The 24,221-nt window shown below is 29.7% G+C and overlaps 1 protein-coding gene across 4 annotated transcripts in view; it reads left to right on the top strand.

The window, feature by feature from the left end:
* Positions 1-24,221, top strand: part of LOC132703989 (RING finger protein nhl-1) — a 159,653-nt gene that overhangs the window by 118,190 nt on the left and 17,242 nt on the right. For all 4 annotated transcript variants that reach the window (XM_060673573.1, XM_060673570.1, XM_060673571.1 and 1 more), the window contains one exon: positions 20,312-20,457. In XM_060673573.1, the coding sequence (XP_060529556.1) occupies positions 20,323-20,457 (135 nt within the window). In that variant the 5' untranslated portion in view covers positions 20,312-20,322. The remainder of the gene's footprint in view (positions 1-20,311; positions 20,458-24,221) is intronic.

Here is a 24,221-nt window from a genome sequence, read left to right as displayed (position 1 = left end):
AGGAAAATTAAAAAAAAAAAATTCGGAAGTTGCTCATATACTAATGTCAATTTGCTGACAAGTTTACCAATATACAAATATAATCACACTTAAAACACGTTATTTTGTTTGGATGAATTGCGGTCTTTCATTTTGTCAAACCATAATTGCCTATTCATTTTTTGTGGAGAACCTGATCAGGGAATCACTTTTTTGTCTCATTTTGAACAAAGTTATCAAGAATATTTGTAGAAAATTTGTTATTTTGGAATACTAAAATAACCATTTTTCACAGAAAGTGTCTATTTATATCACACAACGCAAAAACTATTTTTAGATCTAAAAAAAATCTAAATTCTCTTCAGTTGAACGAAGCGTCTAAATTTAAGGCTTTCCTGGTAAACAAATCTGTTACCGGTATCGTGTTCACTCTCGAATTGAAATTGGTGCAACCGAAAGCCCCGGTGCAAATAAGTTTCTTTGAATAAAATACTAGCATTATAAAAGGAATATGTATAACGAAGCTTACAGAAATAAAACAACAAATTTAAAAGACGAAAAGAGAGAAATAAAAATAATCATCACAAAACAAATGCAGAGAACAACTAGAACAAAAAAATGTAAGGAAAATGTATATAACAAAATAATAACTAATCTTGTGAAGATTTAATCGGATCTGGACATATTTTGAGAAAATACTGAAGCATCAAACTTTATTGACGAGCCCTCAGTAAGCGGATTATGAAATATGAGTTATTAAAAATTAAAAAATTCTTAAAAAAACAAAACAAATTTGCCGTATGCTACCGACGAAAAAATTGCTTAAATGAATCAACAAGTTTTAGGATTTTCTCCTTACCATTGTATATATCATGCCATTTATCATTTTATTTTGAAACTCCGCCCCCGCAAAAAAAATCTTGACAGCCAAGAAGTTTTTTATCGGCTTGAAAGCCGTGCTGCTTTTCGATTAATTTATAATATATAATAATAATATGTAAATAGCTTCATAATAATATTAGTAATAATAAATGAAGTTTATTCTTAGAAAATTAATTACAACAAACATATTTCTATAAATTATATTTAATTATCCGCAAAAAGGAACTGAAGGCGATTTAGATCTGGTCAAAGTTCAGTCCCAAAAATATGTATATCCGCAAAATTATACATCTAGAAAGAAAACCTAAATTTTATGATACTAAGATTAGATTTTGAATGAAGAGAAGAAGTGAAGTATGTAAAGGTTATAAGAAAACGATCTTTTAAATAATGAATAATATAGTGAAGTCTTAAAGGAGTCTGTAAATATCGATAAATGCTCTTGTTTACTTCTGAATTATTTTACTAAAGAGTAGAAGCAGAATACTAATAGAACGCAAAAGAATAACCCTCTATAGGTTTTTTAATTTTAAGCTATTAGGACAAAATATATTCATTTTTTCTTTTTTCCTATTTGCCACCGTTGTATACTTCCTAATAACATTATTGTAATTGTAATCTACAGTGAGCTTGCATTGTTTCAATTGTTTTTACGTTCTATTTGTTAGTTTTTGTAATAATTTCATATTATCAGTCTCCACTTAATACACAAAGTAACAACTTCCTTGCATGCGTATCAAATACATTCAAGACGTAGTTATTAAAAAGTGAGATTTTCTTATCAATACTACGGGAATAAAGAACATTATGCCAAGGCATACTTTGAAGGTCTTGTTCAAACTCCTCTTTATTGGCCTGTACATAAAAGTAATCATTTGTGAACTGTTAAATGGATAGCTTTAAATATACAACTGTTTGCATTTAGATTTGTGAACATTGGATTATTTAAATCACAGTAAGAGAATTATGTTGTGAATTTTAATATAAATATTTCTCAAGATTATATATATATATATATATATATATATATATATATATATATATATATATATATATATATATATATATATATATATATATATATATATACACACTGTGTTCGAAGTGTTTTCGGAGCGCGAGCATTGAAGATGCCAAGTGAGATTTTGGCGAAACGTCTGCAGGATTCCAGTCGGATGCATATATATATATATATATATATATATATATATATATATATATATATATATATATATATATATATATATATATATATATATATATATATATATATATATATATATATATATATATATATATATATATATATATATATATATATATATATATATATATATATATATATATATATATATATATATATATATATATATATATATATATATATATATATATATATATATATATATATATATATATATATATATAATATATATATGTATATATATATATATATATATATATATATATATATATATATATATATATATATATATATATATATATATTATATATATATATATATATATATATATATATATATATATATATATATATATATATATATATATATATATATATACATATATATATATATATATATATATATATATATATATATATATATATATATATATATATATATATATATATATATATATATATATATATATATATATATATATATATATATATATATATATATATATATATATATATATATATATATATATATATATATATATATATATATATATATATATATATATATATATATATATATATATATATATATATATATATATATATATATATATATATTATATACCTCAATTTTCACCAACAAATATTAAATATAATCAACTGACTCTGATCAGAATGTGTGTTATTCTGATTTAATATGATTTTTGATTTTTGACCACTCTCTGAGGATGAAATTTCTTATCAAAAAATTGTAGCCCTTGTTATATTTCTCCGTTACATGCTGCAGAAATTCACTGAGGTCCTTACCTCACCAATATGGGCAATAAGAATATAAAAATATAATATATCCTTTATTTGTCAAAAAAAAGGACCCACTCCTGATTATAATAACCGTTCACCAACACCTGTCTAAAAGAAAAACATTAGCGAGAAGGCTCTAGAATCTATAGCACCGAACCTAGAATAGCACTAATATATCGCATAACTATTAATTCTAATTAATTGTGGTAAATTAGAAGAAAAAATGATGTTGTGGTGAGTATATTTCCACTAAAGCTCAATTTATAACTGCTTGGAACATGACTAAACGGAGGGTTGCCCCATGGGTAAGGGAGCAATCGGAGAAAAACGAGACCCAAACCCAATCGACAGTGAAGTTGTCATAGGAGTTTACACATAATACTAAAAATAATTAAAAATAACCATTGAATATTTACATTAATTATTCTAAAAGTAGATTTTGTTTTGTAACTTAGATTTTATTAATTTTATTAATTTGATAACTGGTGAAGGCAAATTGGACAAATATTTGCTGCTGCTGCTAATTAAAACTACATTAATAAAAAAAAACCTTCAATAGTAAAAAGGAAGAATCCAAATGAAATACTCATTTCAAAATCAAAAAAAATTAATTGGAATTACCAGAAAAAAAAACCGAGTGACAGTTATTCTTTGTAACCCTAGAAGAAATGCATATACAAGCATCCTGATTTCATCATAATTAAACAAATTTTGATGGTTATATGCCTCGTTACTTTTTTTAAATAAATATCAAGGAAATTATTACATTAGTTACAATAGTTATTTCAAAGTTAATGTGATCAAATTTTCTGCCTGAAAGGGAAAACAAAAGGATTCCTATTCTTTTAAATTTCTCCATCAGGCCTGCACGGTGAGAGTTAAAAAGCTCGGAGTTATCTACGAGCATCAAATGGCGATAAATTTTTGGGCCAGAGTCCCTTTTAGGCTTAAGTGAAAAAAGGGACCGGTGTGTGATAAATTTCGGGAGCGGTGTTGAAAGTTCCCATTCGAGTGAATAGGCCCTGCAAAATAAACAAAGAATATGAATCCTTCAGCAAACGGCAGTTTGGATTCCCAGCGAACAATTTATTCTCTACCCCTACTTTATTTCAGAACACAGAACGTTTTATTGGCAATATTAGGAATCTGATCCGGTCTTTGCAATATACAACTTTTCTTAGACGCTTACCACTTCATCCGAAAAAGTCCGCGTTATTTCGGTGTAAAAATTTATAAGCGGCGCTTTCAAATTTCATAAATTTTTCAACAATAACAGATTAACAAGTTTTTTATACAAAAATACAACAAATTAAAGTGTAGACTATTATTTGCCTTGCATTATTATATCCAGAAATCATCATCATCAAATTTTGATGCAATTATGATAGGTGGCTGTATATTTATTTATGTATTTATTCATTTATTATTTATAATTCACAGTCCAATCAACTGACTGACCAAACTACTCAATTACCCAATAGAGATTTATACTATCTAACAAAATCGAGCAATCAATTTCTTATGAAACAAAGGCTTAGATTTAAATAAATTATAACTACCATTAAGGCTTAAATTAATTAAATTAAATATATCTGTATCGTTTTGAAAACCATAATCATTGTAGGTGCGAGCACATCTTATTATGGGTGACTTAAAAAAGTAATCCGTCAATCTCGTTCGAACCTATTATAGATTATCCTTGAAGCTCAAATAAAACAGGCCTAAAAAGATTTTGTGATTTGGTATTTTTGATATTTGTGGAGTTCTAGGGACTAAACTAACTGAACTGTTTCTATCGCGCAACATTTATTAATTGTTTTAAAAATAAGAATATTACGTAACATTTCCCAAATATGTGAGCAAAACATTGCCGCGTCGGATAATAACATGTCTTGAATACAGTCCGTTTATCGTGTAATTACGTTAGTTGTAGGCAGTCGTTTCGTGCGGTTCATGAGCATTGTGCAGTTAAATTTCTTTTATAAAAATATTCCGTAAAATTACACCCCTAGACAAAAATTAGGCGCCACATACGGTTTGTAAGGGATATCAAGAAGGTTTAAGACATTGGAATAATGAAACCAGGTCATCCCTACCTTTTGAACGTCGTCTGCAATTAGGTCAGTGCCATATGGCCCAAATGTTCCAATACCTGAGAATCCCGCAAATTTAGAAAAATCTATAAGATTATTTACAGCTTAGAGCTTCATGCGATCTCACGTCATAAAAGTTTAAGTTTTCCTCGTACGAGTCGTTAAAACGTTTTTTTTTATGCTTTCTATTCTGACGATGTATTTATAAATGGGGTTCCAAGCTGTAGATGAGTATTCTAGAGCAGATTTTCTTATAATATTAAACGCAGTTATTACTAGTTACTGTTTATTACTGTTGAACCCTTTGGAAGTTCTTAAAATGAAGTACGGATTTCACAAACATTTTTTAATAATAATTTCGATATGAGGCTCGCAGTTTAATTTAGAGTCAAGAAAAATTCCCAAGCCTTTTACTTGCTTAACTCTTTGTAACTGTTTGGCAAGCATTAAGTTAATATCTATGGAATATCTTTTTCCTTGTGAACAAAGTGCATTGATATTTATCTAGATTTAAAAATGATCTGTGGTTTCTACAATAATTATTAAATCAAGATATGTAAATGTCAACGAATATCTTTTTTTACTTTTAAATCATCGGCAAAAGAAACATGAATATAATTGTGAAAACAAAGAACAACACCGGAAACAAAATATAAATGGTAAAGGGCCCAGATTAGATCCCTGAAGGACACCCGAGTAAACATTTGCTAAACGATTTTTTTTACTTTGAGTTCTATCTGTGACATAACTTTGCAATAGTTCAAAGAAGTCTCCATGCACACCCAAGTATAATGTATAATGTATACGTGTTGTTTTACGAAAAGTATAGAGGCAACACAAATTAATCATTCCTCAAACTTATTGCATAATATACTATTTGCATGCGTTAGTGTTTTAAATTATATACTATTTCCTTACCGCTGGACTTCCCTGCCCATCCCCAAGCTTGTACTATCGATATCCCCTCGAAATTAATTGGCTTGATTAAGACGAGCAGATTTTAAGAGGTAGAAGTTAAAGACTTTCTCACCATCCATTACGGTCAAAAATGCGATTATCCCGAAACTATCCGAGTGCTTAATGCGAATAAATGGGACCATATATCCAAATAATTAACGATTTAATAATCGGATTAGATCGAATCAAAATTTATGAAGTTATGGCCCCACAAATTGTCGAAATGGTCGCTGATTAGCTATACGTAACCGTGCTATATCATGACAGAGAACAAAATCGCCATTTCTGACGGTAGAAGTACTTAAGTATAAATCTGCTTAACACAGATCATGCGAATAAAATTGAACGATCGTTGACATTGTGAAAATTATGAAAAATTGTAGTATCAGTAGGGGAAGCAATAAGACCACTGAATCATTTTTTTCTTCGTGGCAATGACTGAACAAACGGTAGCAAAGATTGATAACCATGTCACTTATTCCATGCTTTACTATTTACAATTCTTCTGATTCCCTTCTCTGTCGGTTGTTGATAAATCGAGCTTACTGACAACGCCTAACTGAAACTGAAAAATAAAGACCTGAGTCGCGGTTAAGATTGTTAGGTTGTTTAGAGATTTTTATGGATTCTCGGCTTTAATATTTGATGTCCGGTTTCATGATGTTCTTCAGCAACTGCTGATTAGTTTATTTGTTATAGTGTTAAGGCTCCTTCCTGTTCTTTTAGCCTACTTGATATTTTTCGTCCTGTTTCTTCATTTCTGCTATAGGATTCATTTTCTTTGGAAGGGTCTGGTAAAGTGGTGTGTGTTTGTGGTAATACATTATTGGTTCAGTGACAAATTAGCACTTGCCGAATGCAATCATGAAACTGGGCATCAAATCTCATTCGATCAATGTCAAATTTTTGCAGGTATCAATATTTCTACAAAAGAAAAGTCCGAGAATCCATAAAAATCTCTAAACATCCAAACAATCTTAATCACGAGGAGTGTCGGTACTTAAAAGTGTGGCCTGATTTTGCGAAGAAATGTTAATATCAAATGTCTTAATTTTTGTTTGCTAGTGTGTTAAAGTTTAAGAAAAGAACAACTTTTAACATTACTATATATTTTTATGAAATTGGTTAGACATATTTTAATTATTTTTTTGCTGTGAAAGGTTTTTAATTTTTTTACATCTTCTGGATTCTTCATCATTTTGACTTCAGAGCTTGACTAAAACTGATCCAAATTCTACTCTACTATTCTCGAGAGCAGAATGCATCAAAGAAAAATCAGAGAATCCATAAAAATCTATAAGCAATCTAACAATCTTAACAGCGACTCACCAATAGGGGAATCAGTCATCCGAGACAATATTCATGCTCCGGATTTAGCTCCGCCCTCTCAAACAGTATATGAGCTGGTACAGAGTATTCCAATAACAATGTTTCAAAAAGTCAAACAAACTTTGAAAATTAAACAAATTTACATTTACATTCTTCTTTGATAAATTATTACACGCTTGTTACATAATTATTGTATCCAGTGGCATGATAAGCATTTAAAATTAGGAGCCATTTTTCTCGAATGTAAATATCTATATAGTATTCATGTGATTAACCTTTAGTGTATTAACTTAACTTATAACTAATTTTCGAAATATGTGTTCAGGGTGGCCCACATAAAATTCCCTCTCCCCATTCTCTCGAAAGACAGAAGTCCTTTTATTAAGTTCAGAGTTAACCAAAAAAAGTTATAAAAGGTGTTTTTCCACTATTTAAAATTTAAATTTTCGTCACTGCTCCTTCAAATAAAGTAATGTTAACTTGGTGCATATAATTTTAAGGACAAGGTAGTATCTAATCCACGGTTTAATTAGATATGAACAAAAAGCAAAACTTCATGCAATGTGAAAGACAATTTTTAAACGTATTGTTCAGTGCCAATATCGCCCAAATAAAATCTGTTTAGTTTATTTTGAGTCTCTGTCGAGCTTATGTCTTCCTTACTGACAAAATGGACTGTATATTGTTATAAATTAATTTCACAAAATTTTTCTGCGTCCAAAAAATGTATATTTTTTGTCGAAATTTATAGATAAACAGCTTACCAAATTACATAGAACATCCTTATTTGAACAAAATAGCTCACCTGCAATAACCCATCCTAACTTGGCGAACTTGACATATTTTTTCCTAAACTAATCTGACCGGCTTTTATTACTGACCAAAATACATGTGAACCTAAAATAATCGCATATTTACTAAATCTTTATTTTCGTTTTTTTATCAATATTAATACTATTTTTATCTAATCCGTTTACGCCATGATTTGTTTTATGTTTTTATTCCTACCTAGTCTAGTCTAGTAGCGCCGTAGCCGGTATTAATTTGCCATTGATTATAATATGAACCACCACAATTGACCCTGTTTTTTTTCATCCGCGCTTGGATTATTGTCCAATGGAGCTATTACAGCTTTTTAAACTGCCGTGATAGTGAAATGAGTTGTTTTTGATCGGTGTTTCGGTTTTCCGTAGCAACAATTTTAGCATAATTTCTCTCCTTGATTCTCGCAATTCTTTGTGATGTACTTAACATTAATTTATTTATTGTAATTCTGAATGCTATACGCACCGTTACAAAATTCAAAACAAATTTCCTGCATCTCCAAAGCCATTCCTTTTGGTTAGTAACTACTATATTCTTTTGTCTCAGATGTTTTGTCTCAGACGTTCTAACATTGAACATTTTTTATTGAGAAATTTATTTAAGTGACCCATAGAAGGTAAATATTTTAGTAATAGTTCGGATTTTAGGATCTAATTTTTTGACTATTAAGTACAAAATTAATCGATCCCACGCATCAATATTTTCCGCTAGAGATTGCAGCGATTTCAAGTTGCTTTTCAATAAATCGTGAAAAATTGTAAGCTCTTTATACCATTCTGTCTGTATTGTTGGATATACGACCATTGTTTTGATATGGTTATGAATTATAAGAAGCTTATTCTCAAATCGTTTGACCAGAGCGGACCCAGCTAAATTACAGTTTGAGAGTTTGATCTCAATTGACTTTATTACATCTGAAAGATGTAGTTCTTGACTGTTCCGCAGGTGTAAAAATTTTTGCCTGCTACTATGTCGGAATCAATTACTTCTAAAAAGGCCTCCTTCCAACCTGACCAATCTTCGTATTTTCAGGAAAATTTGTGTATACCAATTTTCGGCAACGAACTGAAAATTATTTCAGACGAAGGGGTACTGTGTACCTGCGTGGTACAACAAGCATCAACATTTAAAGCCTGCGTAAAATGAGTAACCAAGCGTTGTGGTGTTTTGCTGAAAGTTAGCTTCCTCTACCTCATGGGCGTGCGTCCCATCTGGTAGAAGATTTAAAAGTTCTAGATGCAGTTGGTCATACTCATGAAAACAAGGCCAAATTTTTTTTCTTTGTTCAATTTAAAAAATGTTAACTTTGGTGATATTATCTTTATCTAGATTATGCAGATATTCTGCAAATAAAGTGACTTTTCTTTTTAACTGACCTCTGAATTGCTTGAGAGTAGGTTCGTCAGCCAAAGTAATTATTAAATATTTCATTGTTTGTTGTTTTTACAAATGTTTCCCGGGTTAGCAAACACAATTAAAAGACACTGCATGTCCCTGTGACTATTAAAATGCTTCTATTGCTTATTTAAAAAAACTTTTATAGAAGCCACAATATTTGAGTTCATGCACTCAATTTTATTAATGCAAAAAACCTTATTTGTTATTTTTTTTGTTTATTTGTTTATTTGTCGAGAACGCTTTTCTTTACAAGAGAAACAGTGCTGAAAAATAATACGTTCTTCGACTTCGGCGCATGTCTCTCCTCTCATCTGCCCTGCACAACGGAGATCAATCGCCAGCGCTCGGTGAAACACAGAAATACATGTGGAACGGATGGCCTAACCACTTGGCGTTAAATCTATTTAGAAAATTAATGCCCAACAAGGCGAAAATATCTTAACTAAAGTCTAACAAGGAGATGTATTTACAATCTGGTATGAGAAGGACCTATTCAAATGGTATTTTCGATGCTATGGCGTAGTAAGGAGACCCCGTGGAGATTCAAATTGCGGAAATTCGTCCGAAATCGAATTTTGTCGTACAGATAGGGTTTCGCGCATTGAATGAATTTGCAGTACAATAGCAGAGGGCGAAATGTGTATCGATTGAACTTACTCGACCAGCCTGACCTAATCAGGTATGGTAAAATATTTGTTCTACATCTAATTCCATATAGCAATCTAAACCAGGATTCTTAAACTTTTTGAATACCATACTTATCTATATTTTCTAGACGTGTAATATATATATATATATATATATATATATATATATATATATATATATATATATATATATATATATATATATATATATATATATATATATATATATATATATATATATATATATATATATATATATATATATATATATATATATGATGACACTATATTCCGGGATATCATCCGTTCGCTCGTTGAACTCCGACTGGAATCCTGCAGACGTTTCGCCAAAATCTCACTTGGCATCTTCAGTGCTCGCGCTCCGAAAACACTTCGAACACTTCGAAGTGTTTTCGGAGCGCGAGCACTGAAGATGCCAAGTGAGATTTTGGCGAAACGTCTGCAGGATTCCAGTCGGATGCAGGATTCCAGTCGGAGTTCAACGAGCGAACGGATGATATCCCGGAATATAGTGTCATCATATTTTTCCATCCGTGAATCAATACGTGAGAATATATATATATATATATATATATATATATATATATATATATATATATATATATATATATGTCTATGCTGCCCACACTGTATTTTTAGTATGTTCTGTGCTATAGTAAGTATAGAACTTTTGTCATATGTTCAATAGTATCAATATATATATATATATATATATATATATATATATATATATATATATATATATATATATATATAGATAAACGTACTCTATAATTTCCAAAATACATACTCAATTAACGATGTGACTTTATCTACAACGTGGAGACTTCCGATTTCGGAAGTCACAACGTTTCCTATGTAAAACTTTGCCAGTATGACCTTGAGGGCCTTAGCACCGTTCCTGCAAAATTTTCTAATGAAGTCCCAAGGTCGACTATTTATCCGTACATTATCAATTTTAGTTCAGGCGTAGATCGTTGGCGCTCGCATCGCAATTCGCAATGTAATCTTGGTATGTCTGTCGCATGTATTGACTTCCCTTTGACTCTCTGCGGTAAACCATACGTTAGGACTTCACAGTATGTTTAGTTGTAGTAGTTTATGGCTTCCTACGAGGTAGTAAAATGGCAACGTAGCATTTTTTGCGTATTTCAAGGCCGTTATTTTAGGCGCACAATATACTGAAAAGGATTCATTTCGACCGTATTTGCGGCGTATTTGCGGGTAACGAACGAAATTTTGTGACTTCCCTTAAAAATGAATGGAGTACTAAATTAATGCCTTCTCTGGTTTTGGATAAGAACAAGAAAATGTTCAAAAACATATGATGAAGATATGATAAACACAATTTGAATATTGGCAGTTTAATTATTTTTCTGTCTTTAATAATAATAAAGGACTTTTATTATACAAAATAAACAAATATAATTTTGAAAAATTTTCTTCCGCTTGTCCGCCTTGACAAGTTTATTTATACACAAAAGCTGCTTAGGCACATTAACTTCAATAAAATAAATGAATTAAAAGGAAAACACAAAATTAAAAGTAAGAAGCCTGAAATATCGTAGATTGGTCGTATTAAAATCGTGTGGTACAGGGGGTGGTGGGGGTGAATTTTCTAAAAGTTGTCAAGAAATTATTATTTTTTTGTTATCTACACCATACTGCTCTTAAATTGACAAAACCGCTTTTCAATATTTTCATTAGAAATACTTTATTTTTTCATTTTAAAAACACCGCATAATGCTTTTATATGGGAGTATCTTATGAATAAAAGCTTGCTCTGAAATCTCATTTTTATGTTATCGTCTACCTCGCTGTAACTTGAAAACTATTTGGTTTATCAAAAAAGTGTTTCCTATAAACGATATGCAATGAAGGTTAACGAATCCGTTATTTTTTTAAAAACCCCAATCTGATGGATAGTTTTTGTTTTTAATTAGCAAAATGTGAAACCATGTCGTGAATATCACGGAAGCCAGCGAAGCAGCGAGGAAGGGTCAGATTTGCGAGGACGGTCAGGCAATAGACTTTGCGGTTCCGACCTGCGCTTGTACAACCACTTTCGCAGCGAGGATGATTTTATTTATTTTTTATGTCTACGTTTTAAGTGTCAAAATAGTTTTCTTTGAGGGAGTGAAGTAGTTTTTAATGTGACTAAAATATATTTATTTTTGTGCGGGAATGATAAATAATAACGCATTAGTTATAATTTTCATCCAAATGGATATTAAAATCAGTACAAGTTCTAATTGCGAACCTGATTCAACAATCAAATTAAAGCATTTAACGAAAAAAGCTGCTAACACTAAAGGAAAAGTTTTTAACTTCCAATTATGTGTACCTTGTCAATAAGGCGGAAAGCTTATAACGTCAAAACAAATATCCAAACAAAAATTAATTGAATGTGCAAAAATCCGCATGAACATCTGTTAAGGCAAGGATCCTGATGATCTACATATTTTTTTGAATTTTAATGACATAAGGGAACAAGTTTACAATGACATGAAAACTGTTACAAAACCTATACGAGTTTTAAATTGCGTATTTTGCCAGAAACGTTTAAAAAATCAAAAGCTCTGACAAGTCATGACTAATATGGAAAAACAAAATTAAAACTCGAAGAAATATGAAATTAAACGCTTCATGCTATTTGACAGAATCACGTAAAACAATAAATAAGCTCGCACATTGGGATTTTTGGTTAAAAAAGTTAAAGGCATCTTTGTGGATCGAAATAGTGAATTCTCCAAGAAGAAATCTATACCTAGAAGAACCTAGAAATTTTTTGAAACGGTTTTCTAAGGAGCAAGTCATTGAAGCAGTAGTGCATCACACTAAGACGGAAACGTCCAACTATTACTCCTTTGCTTCGTCAGCAATGACGAAGATTTGCCAAAATATTAAAACGGAAATAAATGGCATAATTTAAATTTAAAAATTTGAAAATTAAGGATTACAAAACGCATATTCCAAATAATTTATATTTTTTAACAAGTCTTCTTGGCTCCAGCGAAACATGTAATGCTAGGAAAGAAACGGAAATACTTAATATTTGTCAAGATGATGAGTTTAAATGAAAAAAGAATATACCCCTAAACTTATTGGTTTGGGACTTTTAAATTATTAGGAGACCAAGTCAAAAAAACTGGTTGAAACCAGCCACGCTTGTTGTCACACAGTATCTTACACACAAATTTCAATAAATGAAACTATACCTGGAAACTTTAAACTTTTGCCACATAATGTAAAATTCAATGAAAAATTTCACAACCGAAGCAATATTACAAGAGTATACATCAGTTCTAAACACCTGTCAATATAAAAAAAGGTATAGAGACATCCAATTTTCTGTGAAATAAGATTTTTTAATTTAGACATTTAGATAAGCGAGACAAAAATGATCCCTGACCAACACGAAGGGTTTTTTTTAGATTAGCTTTTTACTTCTACTTAATTTTAGTTGTTATTATGGATATAATTTTAATTTTTATTCTAGCTTCTATGTACACTTATGTACTATTGGTTTAATATACAATATTGCAATGTCAAAAATAACAAAAGAGTATCATCCCTATCAAAAAATTCGACTATGAGGGCAAATACGTATCACATTCGCTACGAAAGAGGGTATACAAATAAAAACGATCTTAAGCGGCCGCCGCAACCGCAAGTCTGTTATTAACTGACCGTCTTTGCAAATTTGACCCTTTCTGCCTGCTTCGCTGGCGGCCGTAATGTTCACGACAGGGCTTCATATTTTGCTAATTAAAAATAAACGATCCATCCGACTATAGTTTTTGAAAAAGTAGCTGATTCGTTGATCTTGAATGCATATGATTTATAAAAAGCATTTTTTTGATAAACCAAATAGTTTTCAAGTTACAGCGAGGTAAACTATAACATAAAAATGAGTTTTCAGAGCAAGCGTGTATTCGTTAAAGATATAAAAGCATTATGCGGTGTGTTTTTAAAATGAAAAAAAAAAGATTTATAATAAAAATATTGAAAAGCGGTTTTGTCAGTTTAATGGCTCTATGTTGTAGATAACAACAACAATATTTTTTTGTCATTTTTGTTATAAAATTCACTCCCACCAGCCCTGCAAAATACGATTTTTGTACGACCAGTTGGTTTAGTATTCTTAGGGACACTGTAAAATTGCTACACATTTATGTTTTTAAAATAGGAAAATAATCACTCAGACCAGCCTGTAGAACTCCAGAGTTTTTGATTAAAGTTACATCAAAAACACAAATGTAATCTAGCCATTTTAATGAAGTTTTTGTAGTTCTCGTAATTTTTGTAAGGTATTTAATAATATACAGAGGGTTCAAATGAATTTTTTAGGGGTAGAACTATTATAAAATAATTTTTTAAAAATGTGTCTGGATTGTTAGGCCTTTAAAATTTCTTAAACAGCAAATACCCCTTAGCCTACGAATTAATTATAAGAGGCAAAAATATATATAAAAACAATTTCAGTTTGAAATGTTTGTTTGCGTTTTGTTTACGTTGACGCAATCAAATGAATATCAATATTTTTGATCGCATTATTTAAAAGGAAGTTTGAATTAAGATTCTAAAATTTGTAAAATGTCTTTATAAAATTTTTATCTTGACATCAATTTATAGAAGTTTATGCCTCTTAAAAAAAAAGTATTTTGAAGATAATCAAACTTTTTATTTAGCTTACTAGCGGCTGCTATTTAATATAAGTAAGTTCTTTTTAGTTATGAAAAAATTAAATATATCCGAAACAATACCATATGTTATAAAAGATTTGTTACTTTTTGGCTACAACACATTCAGTGCACTTCAGTGCAGTAATAATTATTACTGTTATGTAGTTTTTTCATGAAGCAAAAGTTTACATCTTTTTAAAAAATATGCAGATCATCAAAAAGTGACGATGCGGCTACAAGAAAATTACGTTTAAACGCACCCGAAGCCATTCATGACATGCAACGGATTTAATTTTTTTTGAACATGTTTCATATATTCAGCGAAATTTATATATACCAGAAGCTCTTTGGTCCTCGTGACTTGCCGAATATATAATCTCACTATAAGGCACACCTTGTCACTTAATTATTTTTCTGTCTTTAATAATAATAAAGGACTTTTATTATAGAAAATAAACAAATATAATTTTCCAAATTTTCTTCCGCTTGTTCGCCTTGACAAGTTTATTTATACACAAAAGGTGCCTAGGCACATTAACGTCAAGGAAATAAATGAATTAATAGGAAAACATAAAATAAAGAGTAAGAAGCCTGAAATATCGTAGAATTCGCGAGATCAATTAAATAGGTAAATGCTGATAAAGGTTATTTTCAGGCATTGTTTATTTGTATTGGTTCATTTTCAGTTCTTAATTTATACTAGAGTTTAATTAAATATATTACTGCTCTTTCATTAAAGAATGAAATAATTTCGTTTGAAAGGTAAATTAATTTTTTCATTGTAGTATTTTCGCCGGAAATTTATGAACTATGTTTACAATTATATAAGAGGAGGATCTTTTGAATAGTTCAAAATAGTGTTATAATATAGCCCGAAAACGACGGTTTGACGTATATACATCTATGCTAAAATGCAGTCTTTGCTGCAAATACTTTGGAATATGGTTTTTTATAATTATGAAAAATAAGGTCGCAGAGTGCAAATATCGTGTAAGATGTTCCGATACCTTATGTTAGTCTTGGGCAATAGTTCTGTAATCGCTGAACTCTGTTAAAGTTAGTTTGCTTTAAACACTCACAGCAATTTACTTGTCACAGGACGACTGAAAACCCACAAAGACTTTTTTCTACATGTGACTGAATTTGATGCTTTATGAAGTTTTTCAAGATTGTGGACAGAGTTTGCAAAATGTTTAGTGGAGTTGATTAAAAGAGTCTGAGTTGTTTGCTTTATTTAATAAACCCTGGAACTTAACATAAAAGAGCAAGCCATTGAAGCAGTAGTGCATCACACTAAAACGGAAACGTTCAACTATTTATCCTTTGGTCCGCCAGGAATGACGAAGATTTGCCAAAATATTAAAATGGAAATATTTGGCATACAGAATGCAGAATTTAAAAATTAAGGATTACAAAAAGCAAATAATTTATATTTTTTAACTAGTCTTCTTGTCTCCAGCGAAACATGTAATGCCAGCAAAGAAACGGAAATACTTAATATTTGTCAAGCGATCATCTTTGCGAGTTCAAATGGAAAAAACTATTTATATATATAAAAAACTTGTTGAAACCATGCACGTTTGTGGTCACTCAATATCTTACACGGATAAGCGTCGCTCAAGAAGAAATTCAAATTTATTTAGAAAGCGATTACATTACTGTCTCTAGACAATTGACGATCCCTAATGAGTTCCGTTTAAATAAAAAAATTCAAATTCAATGAAAAACATGTACTGATAACCGAAGCAATATTACAAGAGGATACCTCAGTTCTAAACACCTGTCGATGTAAAAAAAGGCAGAGACATTCAATTTTCTGTTAAATAAGATTTTTTAATTTAGGCAAAACATTTCAGGCGTAACGAACCATTATGTTCCTGTAAAAGAAAATTTATGAAATGTATTGGTTCCTGTAAATGTGTGAAATCAATATGTAGCAATAAGCGAGACAAAAATGATCCCTGACTAACACTAAATATCTCTAATTTATCGGACACTGAAACAAATTCAGACCGAATGAAGAGTGAAAAACGTAATGACAATTTTCTTTATAAGTCAAAAACCTATTATTTTTGCCGAAGATATAGGCTAATATTGGATTGGAATGGGAAGAAGGATTTTTTTTTAAGATTAACTTTTTATTTCTACTTAATTTTAGGTGTTATCATAGATATAATTTTAATTTTTATTCTAGCTTCTATGTACACTTATGTATTATTAGTTTAATATGAAGTGTTGCCAATAAAATATAATACAAATAATTACTAATGTCAAATATAATAAAACGGTACCATCCCTTTGTAACAAGTAATTAATCAAAAAATTCAACTATGAGAAAAATACGTGTATCATATTCGCTACGAAAGAGGGTCTACAAGCAAAAACGATCCTAAGCGCTCTTCGGAACCGCTAAGTCGTTTATTGCCTGACCGTCCTCGCACATCTGACCCTTTCTAGCTGCTTCGCTGATGGCCTTGATATTGACGACATAGCTTTGCATTCTGATAATTAAAAAAAAAAATGGTCCATCCGATTGGGGTTTTTGAAAAAGTAACAGATTCCAAATAGTTTTCATGTTACACCGAGGTAAACGACAAAATTAAAATGAGTTTTCAGGGCAAGCGTTTATTCGTGTGTGTAACTAATACCTCGACCAATAAAAAGGAAAGGAGTGTTTTTAATTACACTGATTCTTTTTATTTAGTTTTAGAAAATAAAAATTGAAATAAATCAAAATAATACTCAAAAAATATTAAAAAAGGTTTGTGACTATTTGATTTCAAAAATTCATTGCAAACCCATTCAGAATTATTACTGTTCTGTCGTATTCTCATAAAATCTTAGCAAAAGTTGACATCTTTTTAAAAAATATGTAGCTCCTCCAAAACTAAATCCGCGGCACGTCACAAAGCGACCGCCAGCAAATTAAATTTAAATGCACTCGGAGCCATTCGTGACGTGCAAACGTGCAACGGATTTAGTTTTGGGTGAACCATGTTTGCAATATCGAGCGAATTCTATATACAGCCGAAACTCTTTACTCATTTTGACTTCCTTAATATACAGTCTATTAGTAAATCATACCTTGTCATTTCTTGTATATACGAGAAACTTGGCATCATCGCGGAGTCGTATATGGCAGAAGTGAGAAAGAGTGTCTGATGTCCAATAATTTTGAAAAGAAAAATAATTACCCCTCTTATGCGAAACCATATATTTAAGCCCCCCTCATCATATATGCATCGAAAGTTTTATAATATACGTCTCGAAAATAGTGGATGTTAGGCCGCCCGCTTCACGTAGCGGAAGTCCCAACTTAACAAGTATCAATATATATATATATATATATATATATATATATATATATATATATATATATATATATATATATATATATATATATATATATATATATATATATATATATATATATATATATATATATATATATATATATATATATATATATATATATATATATATATTCTCACGTATTGATTCACGGATGGAAAAATGTGATGACACTATATTCCGGGATATCATCCGTTCGCTTGTTGAATATATATATATATATATATATATATATATATATATATATATATATATATATATATATATATATATATATATATATATATATATATATATATATATATATATATATATATATATATATATTCTACTATATTAGAACAAAACTTTAGTAAATTAAAATCAAAAATCCCTGACGAGAAAAAAAGCCACGTGGTGTACCAAATACCGTGCCAAAATTGTAACGGTGTCTACATCGGACAAACTAGTCAATACTTAAAAAGTCGCTTAAACGGCCATAAATATGACAAAAAAAATAACACTGCTCTTTCGAGCCATTCCAGGGAGAATCAGCACTCGTTTGACTTTCAAAGTGTGAAAATTTTACGCTCAGAAAGGCACACAAAAAGACGGGAATTTTATGAAATGATTGAGATCCAAAAAAATCCAAACGCCATAAACTCTAAGACTGACACAAAAAATCTCAGCAAAAAAAAAAAAAGCTTTAGAAAAAAAAAAAACTCCGTTGTCCTACCGTGAAGAAACGTACATCCGGGCTTCGCATTATTGTTTTGGTTCGTCGTCTTATGAATGTGGCTTGTCGATTTACATATTCGATATGTCTGTTGTGAATGTTGTAAAACTGTAAATTACCAAACAACTATATAGTGAACCGTTGATTTTTGGCTTAAGGTATGTATGTAATCGTAATATAAAAAATTATGTATGTTTTATTGTTGTGCATCTATTTTTATACAATTTTTAATCACTTTGTTTGTTCTATTGACTTGCACTAGTAATTTTTAATCATTTCAATGCTGACTCCTATACAAATTTTTATCTATGTTTTAATTATGACCAGGAAAACAATGCTATAAATAATTTTATTTAAAAATACATTTTTGTATGTTAAAATTAAATGTCTGAAGAAGGTCTTGAAGGCCGAAACGTCACAAAAAATAAAATGTTTCACAAGTAACGGAAACTTATTTTAATTTCACTAAAAAAGGACCAAAAAAAACCCAAGAACCATTTCTTAAGTATATATATATATATATATATATATATATATATATATATATATATATATATATATATATATATATATATATATATATATATATATATATATATATATATATATATATATATATATATATATACATCATATGAAAAATATTTACCCCCATACAAGTCAATAAAAATAAGCAACTCTGTAGAACTTCGGCTAACAAATACAATTGAGTATCTACACATAGACTTTTTTAAGATGGATCATCCACGTTAACAAAGTTATAGAAAAACCCAGGTAAATTCATTAAATTGAGAAACTAAAAATAAAATATAAAGTTATTATATGATAAGTAAATAAACGTTACTATTATTATGTAAAAAAGGCATGAATACTCCGATACAATGATTAAACTGCGATAGTACTAGAGCATCCAAAAGTAGTCTTTTAGGGTCCTATATTGCTGTTACAAAAGGTAAAACAGAGGTCTTTATATGCAATGCAAATGCCATTTGAGGATTTATCAGGATTAACTACGAGCATGTGTTCATTGACAGATTCGTAAAATTTCTCAGGAAAATAAAAGTTTAGTTGGGTGTTATGGGCATAAAGATGATGATCACAAAACTGTAAAAAATCACAAACAAAAGTGGACCTAAAATATTTCCCTGTGGTACTCTCTTGTTAAGTCCCAAAGGCCTAGAGGCTAATTCGTTAAGTTAGTTTTTGCGCTCTGTCATTTAAAAAGGATGATACGAATGAATACACTTCCATAAACCCTACGTCATTAAAAATCTAACTAAATCTTTCAATGTGGTATGTGTTTCCTTACTTTGTCGGTATTGTATTTTTTGTTTAGTATTTTAATTTAATCTGTTTTTAAAAATATAATTGAAAATAAAATGAAATATGATGAGCTTACGAATTAAATTTTACTTTATTTTCCAGACTGATGAAATATGGAACAATTCGAGCAACTACTGACCTGTGCGATTTGCCTGGATCGTTACCGAAACCCGAAACTTCTTCCGTGCCAGCACAGTTTTTGCATGGAACCCTGTCTTGAAGGTCTAGTCGACTACGTGAGACGGCAGGTAATATATCACCCGGGGAATCCGCGGATAAATCAGGAAATATCGATATTGTTCTGCAAACGACACGGATGCTACCGCATTTTACAAAATTTTCTGTGTCAGCTGAAAATTTAGTAGTAAAAATTTTCGATGATAACTTTTATCAAACATTGTGATGGATCACGATGTTACCAAAATCTATATAAATAGGTGGACTATCACAGTAATCAAGAATACTGCATTCTCCCATGGGGGACATATTAAAATAAAAAACGGAAACCAAAGAAAGAAGGTATAACTGATGTCAATAAGAAGATTCGACAACAGGATTTTTTTAAAGTGGAAAAGTACTTTTTTTTAATTTTGTACTTTCTCTCTTTTTCTATTTAAACTGTCTCCTTCCTTTTCCCTTATTATCTTTAAGTCCAATTAATTAATGAATGAAAGTACTAATTTTGGCAAAAGTTGGTGCATGTTCAATAATCATAACACTTCTAATAATGGCAAGTGAAGCCAGCATACAGGGAGGATAAAAAACTCAAAAATTGCACAAAAGTAAAGTGTCCTAAAAGACAAAAACAGTTTTTTTATTTTATATTAATAATTTGCTTTTTTTTTTCATTAATTTTAAATACTGTCGCAAAATATTCAAAATCAAATTAATTCAATAAATTTTTGTTGTAATTCCATAGTATTTCTCAAATTAACTAAGACTTTTAACTTTTAGCAAAACACAAATTTTATTTGTTGCAACAATATTTAATAACACTAAACATTTGTATAAAAATTCCCGTTTAAAATCTGTATAAATTATGATTAATTAACAAACAAATTCTATTCAAATAATCATGCATATCTATGTTATAAAGATAGTTTGAAGTTAACATTATGACAGTCTGATGACATTGGTGGATGTCAAATAATAATTTCTTGATTACTAAGAAATGTTATTTCCTTCAGGACATATAGCATTACCTGAAAAAGCAGAGTTAGTTTTGGTATGACATATTCAATGGACGACATCCAAATAAATAAATTCACTATTCAACTGTTAGTAGGATTTTAACTCATTTCAAGCAGGTGGGGTCTTTAGAGTATTTACACAATAGGAATGTAGGTTTTAAAACTGTATGTAATGAAGAAAGTCAACTAAAAGTACGTCAGGCAGTGGTTAATACACTATGTTAAGAAGATTCTCAGAAAAAAAAATATCATGCCTATAAACCAAAATTTATTTGCACGTTTCAAGAATTGAACTATGCTTTGCCCCACGATGTCTGAATGAGGGTTCATGGACAAATAGAACATTGATTTTCAAAAACACATTCTTTTTAGAGATGAATCCACGCTTACACTAAATTTTGTGTTTGGAAAAACGTCATAAACTGTGGTTTGTACATGATGAATGTCCTGCACATTCTTCCTGAACTGTTATCGAATGTTTAGCTAACGAGGAGGCCACCATCTCCTCGTTAGCTAAACATCACCCATTTTTTTTTCTGATGGGGATATTTGAAACAAAAACTTTATAGGTATCGACCACTTAATAATCCTGATAACTTGAAAATTCAATAAGACTTTTCCTCCTTTTCAGCGGTATCCATTTTAAAATTTGTTTGGGAATCCGGTCTTCATTCATTCTCTCAACATTACATACAGTTTTAAAACCTACATTCCTATTGTGTAAATACTCTAAAGACCCCACCTGTTTGAAAAGTGTTAAAGTCCTACTAACAGTTGAATAGTGAATTTATTTATTTGGATGTCCTCCATTGAATATGTCATACCAAAACTAACTCTGCTTTCTCAGGTAATGCTAAATGTCCTGAAGGAAATAACATTTCTTAATAATCAAGAAATTATTATTTGACAACCACCAATGTCATCAGACTGTCATAATGTTAACTTCAAACTATCTTTATAACATAGATATGCGTGATTATTTTAATAGAATTTGTTTGTTAATGAATCATATTTTATACAGATTTTAAACGGAAATTTTTATACAATTGTTTAGTGTTATTAAATATTGTTGCAACAAATAAAATTTGTGTTTTGCTAAAAGTCTTAGTTAATTTGAGAAATACGATAGAATTACAACAAAAATTTAGTGAATTAATTTGATTTTGAATATTTTGCGACAGTATTTAAAATTAATGAAAAAAAAAAATAGCAAATTATTAATATAAAATAAAAAAAAGGTTTTTGTCTTTCTGGACACTTTACTTTTGTGCAATTTTTGAGTTTTTTTCCTCCCTGTACGCTGGCTTCACTTGCCATTATTAGAAGTGTTATGATTATTGAACATGCACCAACTTTTGCCAAAATTAGTATTTCATTTTATATATAAATAAATAAATAAATAAATAAATAAATAAATATATATATATATATATATATATATATATATATATATATATATATATATATATATATATATATATATATATATATATATATATATATATATATATATATATATATATATATATATATATATATATATATATATATATATATATATATATATATATATATATATATATATATGTATATATATATATATATATATATATATATATATATATATATATATATATATATATATATATATATATATATATATATATATATATATATATATTCTCACGTATTGATTCACGGATGGAAAAATGTGATGACACTATACTCCGGGATATCATCCGTTCGCTCGTTGAACTCCGACTGGAATCCTGCATCCGACTGGAATCCTGCAAATCCTGCATCCGACTGGAATCCTGCAGACGTTTCGCCAAAATCTCACTTGGCATCTTCAATGCTCGCGCTCCGAAAACACTTCGAACACTGTGTATAGTGTCATCATATATATATATATATATATATATTGATATATTGATACTATTGAACATATGACAAAAGTTCTATACTTACTATAGCACAGAACATACTAAAAATACAGTGTGGGCAGCATAGACAATGCATTTCAAATAAGAGAAGGCAACATAGCGTATAGCAGTCCCAGAGTCGGTTCAGCCCAAAAGGTACCTGTGTGTGTTATGCAGATAGATAAGATCATTTTAAGTACATATTAAATGGATTACTCAAAGATTACAATAACAAGTTTTCAATTTCTTTGTATCTACAATAAGCAGAGAAAGTCTGTCCAAATGGTTTATAATACCACGAATTATGAAATTTTTTTATTATTCTATGTTCGATTTCTTATCATTCGTCAAATTCAAGAAATTCGGGCAAAGCCAAAAGTTCCACGCGAGTGCGAAAATTATGATTTTTGATATCATTTGCTGTCTAGTGAATGATAAAAATTTGAGTTTAAGTGTTCCTCTGAGTGTCGCTTCAAAACTTGAAAAACAAATTTTAATATCAAGAAAGAAGAGGAACAATACATGTTACTGAACAAAATTGGAGTAATTATATTCAATACGTCAGAGAAAAAAAACGAAAAGGGAATGTGTTTACAACCTATCTATTCTATTAGCCAAAATTCTGACGCCAGTTCTGAGGGCAACATTGACAAAATTTCACTGTTATACTATTCCTAAACTAGATAGAGCGAAATCGACTTACATGTCAAGAGTTCGATTTTTGAGAAACATTTAATGGTGAAAACCGCATTGCGATATCTTCACTGAAAACCAAGACATAGGGCGTTTTTCAATTTTCAGCACTTTTTACAATTGTAGATAACTTTTCCATTTATGAAATTTTTGGATTCGTATAATTCGCAAATGCAGTCGCGCACTCAATTTTCTTTAAACACTTCT

This window comes from Cylas formicarius, unplaced genomic scaffold (genome assembly GCF_029955315.1).
Source record: "Cylas formicarius isolate icCylForm1 unplaced genomic scaffold, icCylForm1.1 PGA_scaffold_6__28_contigs__length_40554024, whole genome shotgun sequence".
NCBI lineage: Eukaryota > Metazoa > Arthropoda > Insecta > Coleoptera > Brentidae > Cylas > Cylas formicarius.
This window is presented reverse-complemented; position numbering and strand designations above follow the sequence as displayed.